The 22,419-nt window shown below is 50.7% G+C and overlaps 1 protein-coding gene across 3 annotated transcripts in view; it reads right to left on the reverse strand.

Annotated features, from left to right (window-relative positions):
- MARK3 (microtubule affinity regulating kinase 3) overlaps positions 1-22,419 on the reverse strand; it is a 696,418-nt gene that overhangs the window by 496,413 nt on the left and 177,586 nt on the right. For all 3 annotated transcript variants that reach the window (XM_085626305.1, XM_085626304.1, XM_085626306.1), the window contains exon 10: positions 20,702-20,801. In XM_085626305.1, coding sequence (XP_085482431.1) covers positions 20,702-20,801 — 100 coding nt within the window. The remainder of the gene's footprint in view (positions 1-20,701; positions 20,802-22,419) is intronic.

Here is a 22,419-nt window from a genome sequence, read left to right on the forward strand (position 1 = left end):
CGGATGGTGAGGACGCCCTGGGCGCGGCAGCCCCGGCAGGCGAGTGGAGAGTGGCGGCAGCGGCAGCCCCTTAAGTGAGTCGGCGGTGGTGTGTTGGATGGGACGAGGGCCAGTTGAGGCTGAATACGGAGGGCTGAGCGGGAGTTGGGACCAACGTTGCCGGTGAGCCCTGCTGAGGCTGGTGATTGTGGTGTACGGAGAGATCGTCGGCCCACGTCCATAGCGGTGAGCCCCCGGGGGCAGCCCTAGGCAGCGGGCACAGGCACCAGTGAAGAGTGAGGGTTATTTACCGACAGCAAAAGACGTTCACTTCCAGAGTCTGGGCATATCAGCTGAGTTTGCATCTGAGTGAGTTGAAGTGACAGTTCTCTATGAGTGGAACTAAGGCAGACTGCTTGCACGTTCGCCAGTAACATGTTGGAGAGCAAGCATTCCATCTAGAGCAGTATTGGATAGCAGCGATTAGAGTCTGCCGGGACACCCTAAACTCCTGTACCTCAGTTCCTTATCTAAAGTAGGACATTACTCCAGCTTGCCCCACCCTCGGACGCTAGTCTGCTTGAAGCCTGTGGAGTTCCTGTAAACACATACTCCACCTCAAGACATTCCCCCTCGGACGACCTTAATGTTTGACAGCGTGTTGTGACCGGTTGTGGGGGCAGTGTGCGACGCGGCCTTCGCTTCGGGCGGGCTGACCGGAATTTAGAGTGGAGCCTTCGACCCACGGCAGTGCCCTGGAGGATTGAGGATTTCAGAGGCGAAGCGCCGTTGAGGCAATCCGCACCGGTGCCGGCAGCGTGAGGGGTGCGGCCTGCGCCAGGAGCGGTGGTGAACCCGGATAGTGCTCTCAGGGGCCTACTGACACCCTCCCCGCCCTAAGAGTGAAGCGGTGGGACCGACGTGCGGCGCCCACGGGCTGGTCGCGGCGCAATGGGCAAATCGGACAAAACGCAGGCGAAACTTTCTTTCGAGCACAGGCGCCCTAAGCCCCAGGATGCGGGAGAGGGAGCGACGAGTGGTGGCGGGCCTGCCCCTTCGGACGACACCCTGGATATCAAGAGTCTGCTGCTCTCGATGGAGAAGGGCCTTCAGTCAGGCATCACTACCCTGGGGGCGAAGATCGACGCACTCTCCTATCGCATGGACCGCATGGGGGAGCGTCTTGATAAACATGCGGAGCGACTGGATCATACTGAGGAGAGGCTGGTGGGGGTAGAGGAGGCGCAGACCTCGATTGATACTGAGCAGAAAGCGCTGGGGCGTCTCATGCAGGTACTGCAGGACAAAACTGAAGACCTTGAAGCACGTGCGCGACGCTGTAACCTGCGCATTACGGGCCTTCCGGAGACTACGCCAATGGGCAACATGGAGTTGTTCGTGGAAAAACTGCTGAGAGATATGCTCTGTCCGGACACCTTCTCGACTAGGTTTGTGGTGGAGAGAGCGCATAGATCCCTGGGACCTAGGCCGGGGGCGCCGCCGCGGCCGATCGTCGCTAAGCTGTTGAACTATAGGGACAGGGACGCTGCCCTTCGAGTGGCAAGGGAAAAGCAGACGCTCAAGTATGAAGGGTCGTCCATCTCGCTGTATCCGGACTTCACCACTAGGGTCCAGGAGGCCAGAAGGCAGTTCATCCCGGTTAAAAGGCAGCTGAGGGAACTCGGTCGGGACTATGCGATGTTATACCCGGCGAAACTGCGTGTAAACAGGCAAGGGAAGACTCACATCTTTCTTGATCCCAAGGCCTTGTAAAACGCTCTGAAGGACTGTGGCAGGGAAAAAAAGACCAGCCCTGCGAGAAGCTCGGGAGGAGAGGAGATGGGGGGCTCCTTGGAGCAGCAGGACTAAGCACACGCGCTTGCTGGGACGGAACTGGGCACGTGCTGGGACTTGGAGGCGCAGCGCGTGGAGCCAGCCGGTAAGAGAGGCACCATGGAGGCGCAAACTGGATTGGAACATTTGCCGTACTACCGGAGCCAAATGCCTACATAGCGCAGCATGGGGTTGGGGGGACACATGAGGGAGGGGGGCTGGACAGGTGGCGATCGTCCTGTGCTAAGTGCCACGAATCGATGCACTGTAGTACGGCTGGATGGGCGACAGAGCTATCTGAGACTGCACGGTATGGATGTTAAGGGTGCAGGGAAGTGAACGCTAGCTCCTGGCTACTGTCACGGTGGGGGACAATACTATTGCTCTGTGTGCGGTGGGGAGGGCTTGCCATTGAGTTGAATTGGTCTACCACTTTTGTACGGAGCTACCTCCGCCTCCGAGTGCACGACACATTTTTGACGGGGATTGTGGTTTAGTGGTTGGGGGGAGGGAGGTAGGGGATCACCTCTAAATGAGGTCCAGCGTGGCGAAGTTGGGGGAGGGGGGGAGGGGTTGGGGTTTTCGTTGTTAGTTCATAGGCTAGGCCGACAGTTTGGAGGGATTAGAACGCGGATACCTGAAAACTGCTTGCTTACTATGAGTGCGGGGTCACTGCCCTATGACTGGGAAGACAATGGTTAGAACTGCGTGTAGTAACCTGGAATGTCAGAGGATTGAATGATCATCGTAAACTGCGGAAAGTCTTGCAATACCTTCACAAACAGGGCGTGGATGTGGCCTTCTTACAAGAGACGCACCTTCCAAACCACAGCCCCATGCTGCGAACTGGGGGGCTGAGAGGTAACGTGCATGCAGCTGGGTTTACAACACACGCTAGAGGGGTACTCACTTGGTTCAATCCTAAGTCTGACTTCGCTGCGCAGCTGCTTGCCATGGACGGAGGGGGCAGATATGTCCTCTCTCGTTATCAGGGCAGGGGACTAGATTTATTATTAGTTAATGTCTACGGTCCGAACTTTGATTGTCCTGATTTTTACGGTAAATTGGCCGATACGGTGAGGGGCTGTGGTGATTCGCAGATTCTGTGGGGAGGTGATCCTTATGTGGTGCTGGACCTGCGTTTGGATAGATCTGGGGGGGCGGCTAGGGCACCGGCGGCTGCGGCTACGATGTTACACAGGGAAATGATCCGAATTGAGCTTTCAGATGTATGGAGGATGCTTAACCCCGAGGCGGGGGGCTTCACGCACTACTCTGCCTACCACAATCTGCATACACGTATTGATTACTGGCTTGCGTCGTCGACGCTCCTCCAGCGGGTTGGCTTGTGTCAGGTCCTGCCGCGGACTTTGTCTGATCATTCCCCAATTTTATTATCTATTGACACGCCTAGGAAATCCATTCCGCCGTTCACGTGGCGGTTCCCTCCCTATTCGCTATTGGACCCCTTGTTTAAGGAGTAACTGGCAGAAGCTAGTTTAAGGTCTACATTAGAGGGGTGGCCATGGCTAAACATTCCGGGGTGCTGCGGGACATTCGTCGGAGACTGGTAAATTTGGAGAGTAGACTGGGCGAGGTAGAGGCCAGACAGGTGGGGGGCGGGGGAGCCGGGGCTACGGAGGAACTGAAGACGCTATTGGAAGAGTACCACGAGGCCGCGGATGCGGAAGTCAAACACCTGGGGAAGTACGCCACGGCAAGGATGTACGGGGAGGGTGAGAGGTCGGGTTCGGTCCTAGCGAATTTACTGAAGGCCAGGAGGAGCAAAACTAACATTACCAAGGTCAGATCAGACGCTGGGGAGCTACTGACTGAGGAGGGGGAGATCGCAGCCTGCTTCCGGTCGTACTATACGGCACTGTATGCCTCTCGGCAGACGGGGATGGATGACGAAATACGTGAATATTTGGACCACATACAGGTGCCCTTTCTCTCCAATGCCCGTAGGGAACTTCTGGCCCTCCCCATACAGAGGGACGAAATTCTTGAAGCTCTGGCGAGCATGCGTGCGAATAGCGCGCCTGGGGCAGATGGCCTCACGGCCGCTTTCTATAAAAATTTCGCGGATCTCCTCCTGCCGCATCTTTCGCAGCTGTTTGATGACATGTGCGAAACGGGTAGAATGCCTAAGTCCATGAGTGAGGCCATATTGGTGGCCATCCCTGAGCCAGGGAAGCCCCCAGAAGAGTGCAGCTCTTATAGACCACTGTCGTTGCTCAATGTAGACACGAAGATATATGCGAAAATACTGGCTACGCGACTGGCGCTGTTGACGCCGGAACTGGTAGCCCCGGAGCAGACGGGCTTCATGCCTGGTAGGAATTTGACCATCTGCGGACGGTATTCGGAACCATGCAGCATGTCCGAAGGGACGCCATAGCACTAGCGGTGTTCCTAGATATGGAGAAGGTGTTCGACTCGGTGGAGTGGCCGTTCATGAGGCAGGTGTTGAGTAAAATGGGCCTGGGCCTGGTCTTCCTGCGAATGATGGGGGTCCTGTACACCGCCCCAAGTGCACAGATACGTCTGGGGGGCAGAGTTACTGACGCTATTCAGATCTCCAGGGGCACTCGTCAAGGCTGCCCCCTGTCGCAGATACTATATGCGCTGGTGGCGGAGCCGCTGGCCTGCGCTCTGCGTGAATACCACGGCTTGAGGGGGGTGAACTTCCCCACCTATAGAATCGTGGTTTCCACTTATGCAGATGATACTCTTCTGCGGGACCCAGAGAACAATTTGGCTCCGGTGCTGAGAGAAGTGGTGCACTTCGGTGCCCTCTCGGGCTTGAGAGTGAATTGGAGTAAGTCTATTGCCTTCCCGCTCACCCCATCCACGTCCCCCTTTGAGATGGAGTTCCCGCTACATTGGTCTGACTAAGCGATCAGATATCTGGGAATCCGACTGCACACTGACCCCGAAATATTGATGAGGGAGAATTATGGTAGGAATATAGCTAAACTTAAGGACGACGTGGACATTTGGATCAGCCTCCCACTTTCCTTGATCGGCAGGATATGGATTATGAAGATGGTGGTCCTTCCTTGCTTCCTCTTCCTGTTCCTGTTCGTTAATATCCCCATGGTGTTACCACGGGTATTTTTCGAACGGCTGCGTCGGTCACTACTGAAGTTGGCATGGGCGGGCAAGCAGGCCCGAGTCAGCTGGCAGGTGCTTACATTACCCTACCATATGGGAGGACTCGGTGCACCTGATATGGAATTATACTACCGGGTGGCTCAGGGAGCGCAAGCACACAGCTGGATACACGGGGAGGCCTCGGTACCGTACCTCATACTGGAGCAATTGTTCGCTGAACCCCTCCCGCTGCCAGCGACCCTATTTGAAACACCCGTCCGCCGGACGGGCTACCTGGACTCCACGAGACATGCTTGGGAATAGTATACTTAGACACCAGGCTGGGGCATTACTATATTCGCCAGCAATGCCAGTGGAGTGGGCGCGATGGCTATCCCCCTGCAGGGACGAGGGTGTGGTGCGAGCTCTTAAGGCTCTCAAATTGCATGTAATGGGAGACCTGTTTGAGGATGGCATCGTGAGGACGTGGGATGAGGTGGCTGCAGGGGTGGCCGCCCCGTCGCAGCTGCATCGCTTCCAATTCCACAGAGTCAGGGGGGTGCTGCGACAGCAACTGGGGGACGATATGGCGGAGCCCCCGGAGGTGCTGGAACTGACATATGTCATCAAACACAAGTGCCCTCGTCGACTAATATCTCACCTATATAAGATAACTATGGAGCACCGAATACACCGGTACCCCAAGGCTAGGCTGGCCTGGCAACGGGACCTAGGGACGGCAATAGAGGACGCCATGTGGCTGTATTGTTGCGCGGGCACACGTAGGATCTCACTACATGGGAGGCACAGATTACTACATTTTAAGTACATAAATAGAGTTTATTATACGCCGGACAGGTTACAACGTTATGGTCTGCGAGAGGATGCTGTGTGCGAGAGATGCGGGCACGACAGGGCGGGTTTTTTTCATCTGGCGTGGGAATGTCCGGGGGTCTACAGGTTCTGGCAGACAATTTTCCGCAAACTGGGTGCACTACTGGAGCTCGAGCTGGCCCCGGAGCCGGCGGTGGCCCTGCTGGGTTACTCTAAGAAATTGCCTAGAGCTGTTCGCAAAATGGTTGACATGGGACTATTAATAGCTAAGAAAAGGGTGGCAATGTGTTGGATGAGAGGACCATTGCCCACAGTGGAACAATGGGCCCGGGATGTATTGTATTGCTGTACGCAAACCGAGGTGTTTAGTGAGTTACTCCCGCCGCGCAGTAGGCTGAAGAATTTCTGGAGGCTATACACAACGTCTCAGGGGACAGAGGGGGGCTCCGGAGAGGGTCGCGGAGACAGGGGCAGTTCGGGAGCAGGGGAACGGAGGGACAGGAGGTCACCTGGGGGGCGATTGATAGACGTCGGGAGGGAAGCCGCGTGTGTGGGGTGCCAGAACATGTATTTGTAGGCGGAAGGGAGTAAGTAACGAGGGGTGGGGAGATTTGAGAGATAGTGGCAGGAGTGCTCAGGGAATGGCAAGAGGGGGGGGGGCGGAACAAGAGTGAACCGCGCAACCTAGTAGTAATTGGGGCATGCACTGCTAGAGATGGTCTGTTCGGATGCCTAGAGGTTGGAAGGTTGGGGGGGTGGGGGAGGGAGTTTGGGGTGTTTGAATAGATTAACAAAAGATACAAGAACACTGTGGCTCCTCAGTAGGGGAGGGCATACAAGCCGTGACATTCTACCACAATACTGGGACTGCCTTTTGGCTGGACTAACTTGGGGTACAGCGATGCCCGACCTCCGGATTGTGGGATAAGCTACCGGACTTCTGTGAAGGTATGTGGGAGAACAGCCGGCCTCAGGGTTGTAGGCGCATTATGATGTATGTCAGCATGTGCTCTTTGATAATAAAGACAAAAAAAAAAAAAATCATACTCGGGGGAAGTATCTAGGCCACTAGCTTCCTGAAGGCCTTCAAACTCATCCACAGAGTCCACAATTTCTCCTTCCTCCTGTTCTTGCAAATACTCCTCCTCTTCAAGCAATCTCTGAGCTTCTTTCCTGGAGCGTTGCTTAGGCAACGGCGTCTGTGGAGCCACACGCGGCACTGGAGAAGACACCAGCGGTGTAGATGGAGGAGCCTTGACATCGAAGCTCGATCGAATCCGAGGCGGCTGAAGGAGTCCAGGGAGCCGGAGTAGACTATCTCGGCGCCGGGAAATGCCAAGCCGGAGTCGATGGCATAAAAGGCATGAAAGGTGCTTGGGGATAAAACTGAGGCACACCGAGGTTGAATGCTAGAGGACCACGGGGCCTGAAGGCGCACCGGATGGAGTCAAGGCTCTTGTAAATAAACCAAACATCGCATTGAGAAAATGCGAAGTCAGCCCCAGGAGCAGGAAAAGGAGGATATTGATCCGTACCTTCCTGTAGGGGAGTCACCTGAGGTCGCACCGGAATCTGCGGAGCCGGGGACGGCACCCACACAGGTTAAGCCACACGGTCTGGAGAGGACCCTCCCGGCACCGGTGACGTTGCTGGAGCCGGTGATTCTTCATGAAGCGAAGAAGCCTCTGAAATCTGCGACGCCGCAGCCGGAGATGGTACTGGCGTCGCTGGAGGAGTAGGAGAGATGAAGTCCCTTCTCCGAGGTCGCTCAGTTGGAGTCGGCGATCTCGACCTCAAAATTCTGGCCTTCGAAGAACGATGTCGAGAGGTATGTCTCCTCTTAGATATCTTGTGCGTCTTTGACCTCGAAGTGTGAGAAGACGAAGACTTCGCCCTCTTCCTACCTCTCTTTTCCTTCTTGGCTTTCTGTAAGAGAGTGGCTCTGTATATACTGTTACCAAATAGGTACAGTGTGTACAGAGTCCACAGTCCCCAGAGGTATGGCAGAGGTTAAAGTTAGATATAACCGTACTCTCTAAAGTGGTAGCTTGGTCGAACAGTAAGGCAGTATTGGAGGACAGTGTAAAGCATTTGTTGTACACACTCAGCAAATGGTTTCTCACACTCAAGAACTGAACTCTAGGCCAATGGTTTATATAAAAAATATATGGTTTTATTTTAGAACCAACAATAGGTATCAAAATATACTTTCTCAGAATGAAACGCTTTAAATACTTTTGCAATATGCAATTGACTTTTGTAGGTAATAGTTACAGGTTGTTGCAATAGGCAACACAATTTCAAACACAATAATACATTGAGCTCAAAGTGAATTTTAAGTTATTTGCAAGTGATTACTTTCAGGATTACTTTTAAAACTCAAGGACTGGATCCTAGATTCAGTCCTGGGACAGTTCTTGGAAACAAGTGAGTAAATTCGTTTTAGTTACTGTTGTGATTTTTAAGCAATATTTTGCTATTTTAAAAGCTGACACTTACAAACTTTGGCTAATCAAATTACCAATGTTATCCCATGGAAGGAAATTCACTTAGCAAGTAAGTGGGGTTATGGTTACTTTTTCTAGGTCATGGTTGGATCCTAGATCCAGCACTAGTGTACCACCTGTAAGCAGTTGAGTAACTGTGTTTAAGTTACACAAGCGATTTTTAAGGAATATTTAGAAGTTTGCAAAATCGACACTTAGAAGAAATTTCATAGAAAAACAGTCAACGGTTCCCTATGAAGGAAATTCAAGTTACGGGTAAAGTATGCTCTCGTTACTTTTGTAATCCAGGGCTGGGCTCCTAGGCTCAGTACTGGGACATCTATCTAAAACAGGTAAGTAATTACGTTTGCACAGTTGGTACGATTTTTAAAGATTATTTGTAGTTTGCAAAAATCGACACTTAGAAGAAATTTCATAGAAAAACAGTCTATGATTTCCTATGGAAGAAAATTGGGTTAGTGGTAAGTACGGTTGTGAATACTTTTCAGGGTCAGTGCTGGGCACCAAGATCCAGCACTGGGATCTCTCCTAATAGCAGGTGAGTATTTCAGTTTTCGTTAATCGGTTGATTTTAGGTGAATATTTTTTAGTTTTAGAAACTCCACACTTAGAAAAAATTTCAGAAGAAAACAGTCAATGTTACCCTATGGAAGAAAGGAATATGCTATTTACCAGTATGCATCTGTTCTTGGCATGTAGAGCTGCAGATCTACACACTGCATAGATCGCCATCTGGTGTTGGGCCCGGATGTTGCAGTTGAATTTCTCTTGGAGTCTTTGGAAGTCACGAGGTATGGGACTCCTCCCTTGGATCATATTGCGCATGAGCTTCGGCTCCATCCTCAGATTGTTTTTTGCCAGCAGGGAAATGATGGAGCTGTCTAAGAAACAGGAAAAATGCCCATGTGTGCTGTATCTAGATAAGATCAAACTAGAACAGAAAAAGGTAGCCGGGGAGGCGGGTGGGCGTATGTAGATCTGCAGCTCTACATGCCAAGAACAGATGCATACTGGTAAGTAGCATATTCCGTTCGAGGCATATGAGCTGCAGATTACACACTGTGCATAGATTGTGTAGCAGTACCCCCTCCTAGCGGCGACCACCGGTATCTGTTGCAGTTGTTTGAAACAGTGTTTTTGTGACAGCCTGGCCCACACTAGCCTGTTGCTTAGTTTGCACATCTACACAATTACACAATAGTGCTTAGTGAAAGTGTGCGGTGTAGACCATGTAGCTGCTTTGCAGATATCATCTAAGGGGATGTTTCCTAAAAATACCATGGAAGCCCCTATCTTACGTGTAGAGTGGGCTTTAGGGGGAACAGATAGCGTTTGTTTTGCTTTGTGGTAGCAAATCTGTATGCATTTAACAATCCACCTAGCTATCCCAGATTTGGAGATGGGGTTGCCTTTGTGTGGTGGTGAGAAAGACATGAATAGTTGTTTGGTCTTGCGAAAAGGTTGTGTTCTCTCGATGTAGTACAGTAAAGCTCTTTTGATGTCTAGGGTGTGTAGAGCTCTGTCTGCAATGGTTTGTGGCTGCGAGAAGAATACGGGCAGTTCCAGAGATTGATTGAAGTGAAAGGGAGAAATGACTTCAGGAAGGAATTTTGGATTAGAGCAGAGTACAACCTTATTATGATGCATTTGCAGAAAAGGTTCTTGAATGGTGAGTGCTTGTATCTCACTGACCCTTCTGAGGGAAGTAATGGCTACAAGGAAAGCATGTTTCCATGTTAAAAAATTGAAGCTCACATTTATGTAGAGGTTCAAATGGAGGCCCCATTAGCCTTGTGAGAACGATGTTTAGGTTCGACACCGGTGAGGGTGGCACTCTGGGGGGAATTATTCTTTTAAGGCCTTCCATGAAGACTTTTATGGTAGGTACTCTGAAGAGTGATAGATGCTGTCTATTTTGTAGATACACTGCTATGGCAGCAAGGTGTAGTCTTATTGACGTGTAGGCTAGGTTGCATCTTTGTAGGTGTAGTAAGTAGCCTATGATGTGTTGGATAGACACATCTAAGGGATTGACATTATTGTTGTGACAAATCACGAAACGTTTCCACTTGGCTGCGTAGCAAGCTCTAGTGGTAGGTCGTCTAGCTTCTTTAATGACGTTCATACAGTCAGGGGGAAGATTAAGGTAACCAAATTCTAGGATTTCAGGAGCCAGATTGCAAGGTTGAGCTGAGCTGGGTCCGGGTGTCTGATCTCTCCATGGTTCTGGGTTAAGAGGCGTGGAGAGAGGTGTAACTTTTGGTGCGGAACTACGGAGAGTTCCAGCAATGTGGTGTACCACGGTTGTCTGGCCCAAGTCGGAGCAACTAGGATGAAAGTTAGGGAATGTTGCTGTAGTTTGCGCACCACTAATGGAATGAGTGGGAGAGGCGGAAAAGCCTACGCAAATCTGCCTGACCAGTTCATCCATATCGCATTGCCTTTGGACAATGGGTGTGGATATCTGGCAGCGAAGCTTGGGCATTTGGCGTTTTCGTGGGTGGTGAAGAGGTCTATCTGTGGTTGCCTCCACATTTGAAAGAATGGTTGAAGAACTTGTGGATGAAGTTCCCACTCGTGGATTTGTTGTGTTTGGTGGCTCAACAGATCTGCAATGGTGTTTTGGACTCCTGGGACATGTTGGGCTAGGAGAATATTTTTTTGAGGTATGGCCCACCTCCATATGGTCTGTGCTAGCTGAGAGAGCTGCAGAGAGTGTGTGCCGCCCTGTTTTTGGATGTAGTACATTGCTGTCATGTTGTATGTGCGGACTAAGACAGCCTTGCCCGAGACGTGTGTTTGAAAGGCTTTTAGGGCTAGAAATATGGCCAGTAACTCCAGATGGTTGATGTGGAGTAACTTTTGTTGAGGTGTCCACCTGCCCTTCATGGTGTGATGTAGTAGGTGAGCTCCCCAGCCGGAGAGCGATGCGTCTGCAGTTAGAACTATTTGAGGAACCGGCTCTAGGAACGGTCGCCCTTTGGAAAGGTTTTTGGTGGTCCACCACTGCAGAGAGCGATGGGCACGACCGTCTACCAACACCAGATCTGATAATTGACCCTGAGCCTGGTTCCATTGGTGTGCTAAGCACTCTTGGAGAGGACGCATCTGGAGTCTTGCATGAGGTACTATGAATATGCAAGAGGCCATCAACCCTATAAGTTGCATAAACACTCGGGTTGGAAGAGAGTGTGGTGGTTGAAATTTGGCGCGAAGAGCCTGTATGCTTGCTATCCTGGCAGGACTTGGGTAGGCTAACGCTCTTGAGGTGTCTATGGTGGCACCGAGGTATTGTTGTACGTGGGACGGATGCAGATGGGACTTGGCGTAGTTTACTGTGAAGCCCAGGTCGTGAAGTAGTTGGACAGTGGCGTGAGTGTGCTGTACACACTGGTTGTATGAGCTGGCTTTTATGAGCCAGTCGTCTAGGTATGGGAAGACGTGGATGTGTTGTCTTCTCATGTGTGCTGCCACTACCGCTAGGCACTTGGTAAATACTCGTGGTGCTGTGGTGACTCCGAAGGGGAGTACTTTGAATTGTTAGTGATGACCGTCCACTACGAATCTGAGAAACTTCCTGTGAGCAGTGTGAACGGGAATGTGGAAATAGGCGTCCTTGAGGTCTATGGTGGTCAGGAAGTCGTTCTGGGAGAGCAGAGGAAGCACCTGCTGGAGTGTGACCATGTGAAAGTGGTCTGAGTGTATGTATTGGTTTAGGGGTCTGAGGTCCAGAATGGGTCTTAGAGAGCCGTCCTTTTTTGGTATGAGAAAATATAGGGAGAAAACTCCCTTGTTTTGTTGGTGGGTAGGAACTGGATCTATTGCATTTTTTTGTAGGAGGGAGATCACCTCCTGCTTTAAAAGTGACAAATGTTCCTGTGACATTGGGCGCTGTTTGGGTGGAATGGTTGGGGGTAGATGTTAGTTCTAGACAGTAGCCTGATTGAATTATCTGTTGCACCCATCTGTCTGAGGTGATGGTAGACCAGACAGGAAGGAAATTGTGGAATCTGCCCCCGACTGGAGTGGAATAGTCTGGGGGGAGAGGAGGGAAGTCACTGGGTGGGGGTGGAGGCAGAGCGGGAGGTGTTAGTTTTGCGGCAGCGGCGGTGGTGGTGGCGGTGGTGGAATCCTCAAAGGGGAGGTGGCAAAGTCTCTCCTTTTTGGTGGTGGAGCTTGTGTAGGCTTGTCCAGTGATCTTTTTTTGGTGCTAAGCGTCAAATGCCCAGTCTTTGGATCCTTTACGAGGGTTTTTTGGTAAGGATCGGCTCGAAACAGTTCCTCTGTAAGGAGCAGATCCTTCGGTGCCGATGGTGTCGGAGCCGTGGGTTTCTTAGGCGTCGATTCGGCACTGGTTCTCGGTTTGGAACCGTAGGGTTTAGAAGTGTCTTTTGACTTCCTCGGTTCCGAGGTGGGTTTCGGCTTCGAGGTTTGGGAGTCGAGGCTTTTCGGATTCTTGCTCGGCTCCGAGGAGGTTATCGGTGTCGAGGAGCCGGTGTCAGTCTTCGACGCGGAGTGCTTCGGTGTCAAGCTCGGCGCGGACGAGGAAAGGGGCACTTTCTTTTTTCGGTGCCGATGAGATTTTTTTCGACACCGAGGGTAGGCTGGCGCGAGCCCGAGCCGCCTGAAGGCTTGATGGGCTTCTTAACCGGGCCCAGAGGAGAGGTGTGGAAAGCAGTCTTTTGGTGCATACCTAGGCCTGACCGAAGCCTTTTTCAATATCGTGGAGGGGGGTTTAGGGTCGGGGTCGACGTCTGTACTCACGCCCCTCTGTGCCGGAGTGATGTCCTCGACGTCTGAGTCGTCAGCTTCGGAGGCGCTGACGAGGCCCTCTTCGGTGTGCTGTTCCAGAACATCGACACCTTCTTCGAAGATGTCGTCGGGGATCGAAGTCGACGAGTGAGCCATTGTTCTCCTTGCTAGTCGGTCCCAGATCGTCTTCTTCGATCGGAAGGAGGCGCAAGCTGGACAGTCCCTTGCATCGTGTTCTGGAGAGAGGCAGAGGTTGCACACCTCATGGAGATCGGTGTGGGGAAACTTCGACCCACAGCGAGGACACTTTAAATGGCGTCCTTTCCATCAGCCAGGACTGGAGCCCAGGTAGGCCCGAAGGCCTTCGTCGACGACCGGAATCGAAGACTTAGATTGTTTAGAGTCGCGTCGAGTGTGGAGAACGCGATCGAGACAATACCGTCGAAGGGGGGAGGATTGCACGTCGAACAGGACAACTGGAACGGTTCCGACCTGGAGAGCGAAGAACACATCCGAGCCCGATGGCGGAAAAAAACAACCTGAGGATGGAGCCGAAGCCCATGCGCAATATGATCCAAGGGAGGAGTCACATACCTCGTGACTTCCAAAGACTTTGCAAGAGAAAAACAACTGCAACATCCGGGCCCAACACCAGATGGCAATCTATGCACAGTGTGTAATCTGCAGCTCATATGCCTCGAACAGTGAGTTATCGGCTTTTGGCTAAGTACACGACTGGCAGAGTTAAGGTTCTGGGCACAGACTCAGGGGACTCCCAGGGTCAGATTGGTACAGTTGTTACACCCTCAGCGGCACTGGGGCAGCCGGTTGCCCTATGGGAGGCAGGGGGGCCTTGACTGGTGGCTGCTGACTAGCAGGCCACGCTGCTGTGGGAGCTGGGCTCCTGGTCACTTGCTCAGGGCAAATGGGGAAGTAGGTAGGAGAAGAAGTTGCACTGCCAAGGACACTCGGGCGGCTGGGTGCAGGGTGCTTCTGAGCCTTCGGGCGCTCAATGGATTTCAATGGGAAAGCTCAAGGACGATCAAAGGCTGCAAGCTCGGGGACGAAGATTCTTCGGGTGCCACCACCACTTCAAGAGGTAAGTTGGGTAGTTGGAGGATAGGTAGGTACCCATGAGTCGGGCACAGGGGGCCGCAGGGCGCCGGGATGCCTTTTGAGGTCGAGAAATCTTACCCTCTGTTGATCGCGGTTGGGGGGTCCCTGGTTCTGAGGCTGCAGGCGTCGTCGGGAGCATCGAGGTGGGCCCTTGGGTGCCGGATTCGGGGTCACAGTCGCTGGGGGGGAGGGGGGGGGGGGAACACGTCCTCAGGGTCTTTGTCCACTCTGGCACAGGCCAGGCTTGGCGGGTGCAGAGTTCGCGGTTCCAGGCTGATGCTAGGGGTTAGAAACTTGCTTTGAGCAGAGGCACTGCTCATGGGAGTCCCAGATGCTCAGAGTCACAAGGTAGTCAGGTCCTCCGGGGTTTGTGAGGTTGCTGGCCACAGGAGGTGCCGGTATTTTAGCAGGAGCAGGTTCGAGGGTCGACAGGCCGGTAGGGCTGGGGCCAAAGCAGTTGGTGTCTTCCTCTTCTTAGCAGCTGCACGGCAGGTCTTCTTTCTTCTTCTTTGCTTTTTCGGAATATGGAATCTGAGGAAGGAAGGTTCAGGGTGCCCCATAATACTAAATTTAGGGGCGTTACAGGTAGGTAAAGGGCAGGGACCAAGGGGTCCCTGCCCTGGGGTGGGTGCACTCCCTATCCTGCCACTCTCCTCTGGGAGGGGGGCAGTAGCCTAGTCCTGATTGGGCAGGGCTTCCCATCTTCAAGATGGTGAGAGCCCGGAGATGTGCTTCACCTCGCCTCCCCCACCTGAGGGATGGGGTTGGCAGAGGCTGGCACATCCCCTCTCCTTACTTGGGGTTTCCGGACAGTCTTCCTGCCAGAGTGGGGGTCAGAACCGGTGGGGGCCAGTTGCTGGGTACAGCAAGTGGCCTGGAGAAGCTCACAAAGGCGGCATGCCTTTGAAGCTTCCCCCTGCCCATCCTGGGGGAGGAGACTTAGCACCTCGCCAAGGATGTGCATTGTTGCAGGCCCAGGAGAGCGGGGGGCTCTCCACCCAGGGGTCCAGCAACATGTCTGCTGTGTGGCAGCCTAGGCAGCCTCTCAGACAAGACGTGGATTGTAGGTTAGGTTTCAGGGGGCAACTCTAAGATGCCCTCTGTAGTGCTTTGTACATTAAATCCCACACTGGCATCAGTGCGGGTTTAATGTGCTGAGAAGTTTGATACCAAACTTCTCAGTCTTCAGTGTTGCCATTATCGTGCTGTGGAGTTAGTGTTTGACAAGCTCTCAGCACCATATACTCTTAAATGGCAGCACTGCACTTATAGTGCCCAGGAATGGACCTGGGTACTGTAGGGGCACAAGGCTCATGCTCCTGTGCCCAAACCACTGGCATAGGGCACCCAACTAGAGGGGTGGCTGATGTATGCCAGGGCAGTGTAGGTTGTGGGCATGGCACACAGGGATGTGTGCCATGTCGACTCTTTGTTTTGTTCCCAGACACTCAGCCTGCAAAGGCAGTGTGTTTGTGTTAGGGTACAGGGCCTCTAAGGGTGGCACAATAAGTGCTGCAGCCCTTAGAGGCCTTCCCTGGTCACAAGGCCCTGGGTACCATTTACCAGGGGCTGACATGTGGCCAGGGTTTGCCAATTTGGGTTTTAGGGAAGGAACATAGGCCCTGGGCCCCTGACTGGCAGGAGTCCAGGGCACACTCAGTCAAAGTCCATTCAGCAATTCAGCAAAAAGTGGAGGCATACCATGCAAGAAAGATGGTACTTTCTCACACTTTCCCATAAACAATTTGGCTTCACGTTCTTTGATAGCCTTAGGATTCATCTTCCTGCAACTCCTGCATTCCTCGACGTCGTGGTCCGAGGATAAACACCACAGGCAGTCATCATGCGGATCCGTGACAGACATGTGTACGCCACACTCTCTGCAGGGTTTGAATCCCATCTTCCTAGAAGTAGCCATTTCGACAAACTACGAGATACAAAGTTTTTCACGATGAAAATGGAGAGCCCTCAAAAAAAACGTTGAGCGTCGACAGCGAGGAAAAAAAGGGAACCGACGTCAGCACACCGACGAAGTCCTTTTCTGGCTCCGAAGATGTCATACGGTGCCACGAGCGGAGCTGGTCCATAGAGACGTCCTCGTCGATGTGGAAGAGCTAGGAAAGAATTTTCCTGTTGAATGCTGGTGCAGGGGGTGTTCAAAAGCTGAGGAATCCACAGGTAGAAGTATCCATCAGAAACATTCCTATACATGCACAAATCTTCGCCTCCGATAAGGCCTTGGGAGTTAGGTCTTGGTCATGTATTCGCCTAGGTTATGCGGATTTATAAAGCGCATGGCTGCCCCAACATCGGGGTGTCCCAGTGATCTTGTGTGCTCTGAGCAGCAAGAGGGGCGGCATTCCACAGGGCGGTGGCCAATGCCTTAAAGGAACGTCCTCCCGCTCTCCGCCTGCGCACTCTTGGAGTACTGGCCAGGTGCAAATTGGCAGAGCGAAGAGCCCGCGCTGGAACTTATGAAAAACAGAGCCCTTGCAGGATTTGAGGGGCTTGGCCATGTAAGATCTAATGCATGGTGCAGAGAGTCTTAAACTGAACTCTGTTCAACTGGCAGCCAATGGAGACGGCGAAGGAGATTGGAAGCATGACAATGCTTTGGTAGGGCAAAAAGGGTATGCGCTGCCGCATTCTGTGCCCGTTGGAGTCTTTTAATGACAGCTTTATTAGCTCCAAGTAGGAGCCCATTACAATAGTCCAATCGAGAGAGCACTACTGATTGGACAATCGTTTGGCGGATAGATGCATCAAAGAATCCCAGGATGGGTTTCAGGCCGTGTAAGAGGCCGAAACAAGTCCCTGCCACTTTTTTCGCGTGGGTCTCAAATGAGAGGGCATTGTCCATCAGGACCCCTAGGTTCTTAACTGCCATTTTTGGTTGGGGAGGAGTGCCCAGAACCCTCAGCTAACATTGGTTGTCTCATTGATGGATATCCCGACCTACCAGAAGCACCTCAGACTTGGTGGAGTTCAATTGTAGGCAGTTATCTGCCATTCAGTCCGAGATGGCCAGAAGATCCTCTTGGAACATCAACTGGGTATCGTCAGCGTATGATACCATCTTCATGTTCCGTGCGTTAACCAAGAGGGCCAATGGGCGTACATATAAGTAAAAACAATGTCGGACTCAGGGCAGAGCCCTGCGGAACACCACAGCTGAAGGGACAGATACTGGATCGATAGGGAGTGGCGTGGATCTGAAAGGTGCGCTTGGTCAGAAAAGAAGCAAACCAGGCAAGAGCCTTACCTTTGACCCCCATTCTCCCCCAGCCGTTGAAGTAAGACCTTATGGGAGACTGTGTCAAAGGCTGCGCTGAGGTCAAGTAAAATCAGTGCTGAGGTGTTACCTTCATCCAGTAGGGCAGATTCTGTGCTGTGTCTGGACCGGAAACCGTTTTGTGACCTGTCCAGAATCTCATTTGCATCCAGGTAATAGGTCAGGATGGTGTTTACATGGGACTCTATAATCTTAGACAGATACGAGTGTAAGGAGATTGGGCGGAAATTCTCTGGGAGAGATGTGTCTAACGTGGGCTTCTTCAGCAGAGGACTCACCTTAGCGTGCTTCCACGATTTAGGAATCTCCGCAGTTTGGAGTGACCTGTTAATCAATTCCCGACCCTCAATCAGGAGGCAGTCATGAAATTTCCGTAAGAGGTCAGGTTTTAGCAGGTCGTCCGGGAGCCAGATTTGACATTAGCTGCAAAGATCCAAATCTTTAAAAGACATGGGTGGCAGATCTTGTAAGGAATAGGATATGTCTGTCATAGAGGGGATCACTGGAGGTTTGAGGACTCTTACCCTAGTTTCCAGGGCACTGTAGATGCATTCCACCTTATTGATGAAATGTTTGGCCAGTGACTCACAATGTGTGGTATCTGATATGATATTATTAGCCTCGGCTGGAAGTTTCACCATCTCTTTCAGAAGGGAAAAAATGGTTTTGGAGGGGTTGGGGCTTGACGAAATCAGGTTGGAATAGAACAAAGCTTTGGTCTTTTGGATTAGTTTGCGATAGGCTTTAATTGCTTTCCTATAAGTGATTTTTACACTATCGTTATAGGCAGATCTCCAGGTCCATTCTAAAATTTTGCATTTTTCTTTTCCTTGGCCAAGGTTTCGTTATACGATGCGTGGGTTTGGGTACGCTTGGCACGGCTCATTTTCCTTGGGATGCATTGATCAAGTGAGTTGTTGATCCAGTCCCTAAAAGCACTATCAGCTGCCTCTTGATCAATGGGCCATTCTGGGCGGGACCGATTTAATGTGGATAAAAAGATAGGCGCATCCAATTTGTGCCAAGGGCGCTTCCAAGAAGACTGACATGGGGTGCGCATAGGAATGCCTGCAGTACACAGACGCAGGTAAATGAGAGAATGGTCTGTCCAGGTCAGAAGGAGGGATGTATAAACTTCCAGCGATAGGAGATTTGAAAATACCGGATCGAGTAGGTGACCTGCGGCATGTGTAGGTCCCTAAACTAACTGGGTTAGTTGGCACACACTCATATAACTCAGGAGGTTGGTGATCTCCTGGGATTTGAGGCATTCCAAATGTACGTTTAGGTCTCCCAGTATGCTCAGATTGTCAGCTTCTAGGACAAGAGTAGATACAGTGTGCGCTAAGGCTTCTTGAAAGGCTTTAGCAGGGCCCAGTGGACGATAGATAAGAAGCCCAGTGAAAGTAAAATGATGCGACAAAGTGATTTTGAACAAGGCACTTTCGCAATCTGAGATGGAGATGGACTGAGGAGTAAGAATGCTGATTTAACAATGACCGCTAAGCCTCCCCACCCTCCCACTAGTCCTATTCTGTATGTATATCATGTAGCCTGCAGGGAGGGCCAAGACAGGAATTGCAACAGAGTCAGCCGTTAGCCAAGTCTCCGTCAAGAACAGTATATCAGGTGAGGAATCCTGTAGTAGATCAAATATTTCTGCATGGTGTTGTACAAGTGATCTGCATTTAAGACTATAAATGGTAAAATATGTTGGGGCAGAGGCCTGATGAGTGATTTGGATCCCATCCCTACTCTAAGCCCACATTTATTACACTGCCCATGGGAAGTATCATGGTGGCATTTATGGTATCCACATGGCGCTTTGGGTTGAAGTGCAAGTAGGAGTTCCTGTGTGTAAGTTTGCCTATGGGGGGTCCCTGGACCAGGGGTTGTGGCGCCTGGCAACGTCAGGCGCAGACGGGCTTGCCATAGGAGCGCCTTCGGCGTGCGTCCGCGGTGGCATTCCGGTTAAATGGTGGAGAGCGGCAGAATAAGCCCGCCCCTTCCAACCCCGGAAATGCGTCAGCAACAAGAGGCAGGGCAACAAGGTCTGGTGTACGCCCTCCACTCGAACGGCACAAAGCCGCAGTGGACCAGGGCAAACATGCAAAAAGTGCAAGGTGCAAGGATTGTTAAAATGCGCCCAATCAGAGTACAGACCCCAAGATCACAGGTAAAGCTTAAAATACTAATAAAACACAGTTAAAATGAGACTGCCATAAGCCTCACCAAGTCCGCACACTCCCTCCATTTAGCCAGTACCAGATGATGGTCTGACAAAACCACAGGGTATGTGCATCACTGACGCATCGACACACCAGCTGGTTGGAGCGATGTACCCATCATCTAAAGGTTGGACACAAAGGCAGTGTGCTACTCAGGCCTATCCAGAACCATAGCTTCCCAGTTTCCACTTAGCATGTGCAACATTTCAAAATTTACCATTTAAATAGGTGTGATATTTCAACACTTTGTATGGCTTTACATGGGACTATCACAAAGCAGTTAAGCACATGCAATAAGATTAATTTCGCAAATTACACTAATTTGTGCTTTCAAAAGGTCATTAACCTACTTTTTTCTTCAAACATAATCACCATGGAACATTTGTGGAGCCACAAAAAAGAGCTTACAAATGACATTGGTGGCTGTGATGTCAGGAAAGAGAGAACAATTTACAGGATATGAAAATGGCCATAGAGAGGCATAGATACTTTATATTTGCGGGTCTAAAAGCAAAATGTTTAAAGGAGTGATTCAAGAGGACGCTAGCGATGGCGCTGCAGATTGGCCAAGTGGGAAGCAGAGAATCAAGAGCAGAGTATACAGAAATTTAGGTTTAGGATTGAGGGAAGAATGCTGAAGTCAGCTGATGCTTGAAAAATGTATACTTCTGGAAACACAGACTGGGTTAAAGGGTCCTTTTAAATAGGGGGGAAACAAGAAACAGAGTAAAGAAAGAACAGTCCAGAATAGATCCAGTTTATCGCAGTAGAGCTTGGGCATGTAAGGTACTCATTTTTGCCTCAAATGGCTGGGCCACTGCAGTGATGTAAAAACAGTGTGCATTTACTGAGAGTAACACCTGGAATAGCTTTCAACTCCACAAGGAGCACCAGGAAGATTTATAAATCCAATATACAGACAAAAAAATAGAAATCTGTTCTGTTCGCAAATCATGCTGTGAGGAAAGACCACTACCCAATCCAAAATATGTTCTGAACAAATAAGAGCCTAGAAACAAAAGCAACATTACATATTGACAAACTCAAGTAGTGAAAAAAAATACCTATTCGTTTCTGGTCCGCGATATCTAGCTGTGGTTCCACAAAAGGCTTAAGCTCATCATCTTCATATCCTGAATTGATCCATCTGTCCTTCATAATTTGCTATAAAAAAAATCTAATTTAGTAGATATACTTTTTTTTTTACTATATAACAAATCAAGCACAATCGGCTTAAAATGCAAAGCTAAATTTTGCTATGAAGTGATTACTTACTTGTAACTACATTTCGTCATAGTTGGCATACTTGATAGATTCACATGTCAGAATGAATCCCCGTCAGGGTGGAAATCTCCGATATATTTTAAATAATCGCAGCGCAAGAAACCTATTCTTGCAGAGTAACACAATGCTGTATTTTTAAGTAGCGCACACACTTCATTTTGCTGTGCCTTAATCTCATCAATGAGGTGCATGGGTCCTCAATTCCACTTTAAATTTTCAAAGCACATGTGTTTAAGTAATAGATTGCAAAAGGTTCTTAAATAAGTGAAGTACTGTTAATGAATGTATTAAGGATACCAACTATAGTTGGCAAGTAATTTCTTGATCTGTATATAACTTTTGATCCAGTGGATAGAGTTGCATGAAATTTGATAATCTATTTGTGCAGTCAGCCAAGCTTTGTGAAGATTCATGCACGGGGGCGGGGGTTCTAATTTTTGCTCCCACAGGAAACTTTGCTCTTGCCTAAAGCTTGAACAGCTGACTGGACTTATACTTAAGTTCCTTTCTTGGAAGGTGGCTCTTCTCTTGGCACTGACATAGGCCAGGAGAGTTGGGAGAAATTCAGGCCCTGACCATACAGGAGCCTTTTCTACAGTTTAGGGATGGTCAAATGGTTCTTCGTACTAACTCCAAATTTATCCCCAAGGAGCCATCAGACTTTTATTTGAATGAACCTCTTATCCTTAAGATATTTTTCCCTCTACCAACTACTGCAACGTGAAGAGCTCTTCATTCGCTGGATGTTCAGCGTTGTCTGAAATGTTATCTGCAAAGAATTAAAACTTTTCGCAAATCCTCACAGCTTTATGTATCTTTCAGCACGCCCAAGAGAGGGATTGCTCGATGGATCTCAAATGCAATCCAGTATTCAATCAATCAATTTATATAGCGCGCTGCTCACCCGCAAGGGTCTCAAAGGGGTGGGGGTGGGGGCGTTACTGCTCGAAAAGCAAGGTCTTGAGTTGCTTCCTGAAGGAGAGATGGTCCTGGGTCAGCCGTAGGTGGATGGGGAGGGAGTTCCATCTCTTGGCTGCCAGGTAGGAGAAGGATCTTCCTCCGGCGGTGGCTCTGCGAATGCGTGGAACGGTGGCGAGGGCGAGGCTGGTCGATCGCAGCTGGCGGGTGGGCGTGTAGAAAGTGAGGCGGTTGTTGAGGTACTTGGGGCCCAGGTCGTGGAGAGCCTTGTGTGCGTGGGTGAGGAGTCTGAACGTGATCCTCTTGCTGACGGGGAGCCAGTGCAGGTCTCTCAGGTGGGCGGAGATGTGGTTGTGGTGGGGGATATCCAGGAGTCGTGCGGAGGCGTTCTGTATGCGCTGGAGTCTTTTCTGTAGTTTGGCTGTGGTTCCCGCGTAGAGGGTGTTCCCGTAGTCCAGTCGGCTGGTGACGAATGCCTGGGTGACCGTTTTCCTGGTTTCGGTGGGGATCCATCGAAAGATCTTTCGGAGCATGCGTAGGGTGTTGAAGCAGGATGACGAGATGGCGTTGACTTGTTTGG

The sequence above is a fragment of the Triturus cristatus genome, chromosome 9, assembly GCF_964204655.1.
Source record: "Triturus cristatus chromosome 9, aTriCri1.1, whole genome shotgun sequence".
NCBI classification, from domain to species: domain Eukaryota; kingdom Metazoa; phylum Chordata; class Amphibia; order Caudata; family Salamandridae; genus Triturus; species Triturus cristatus.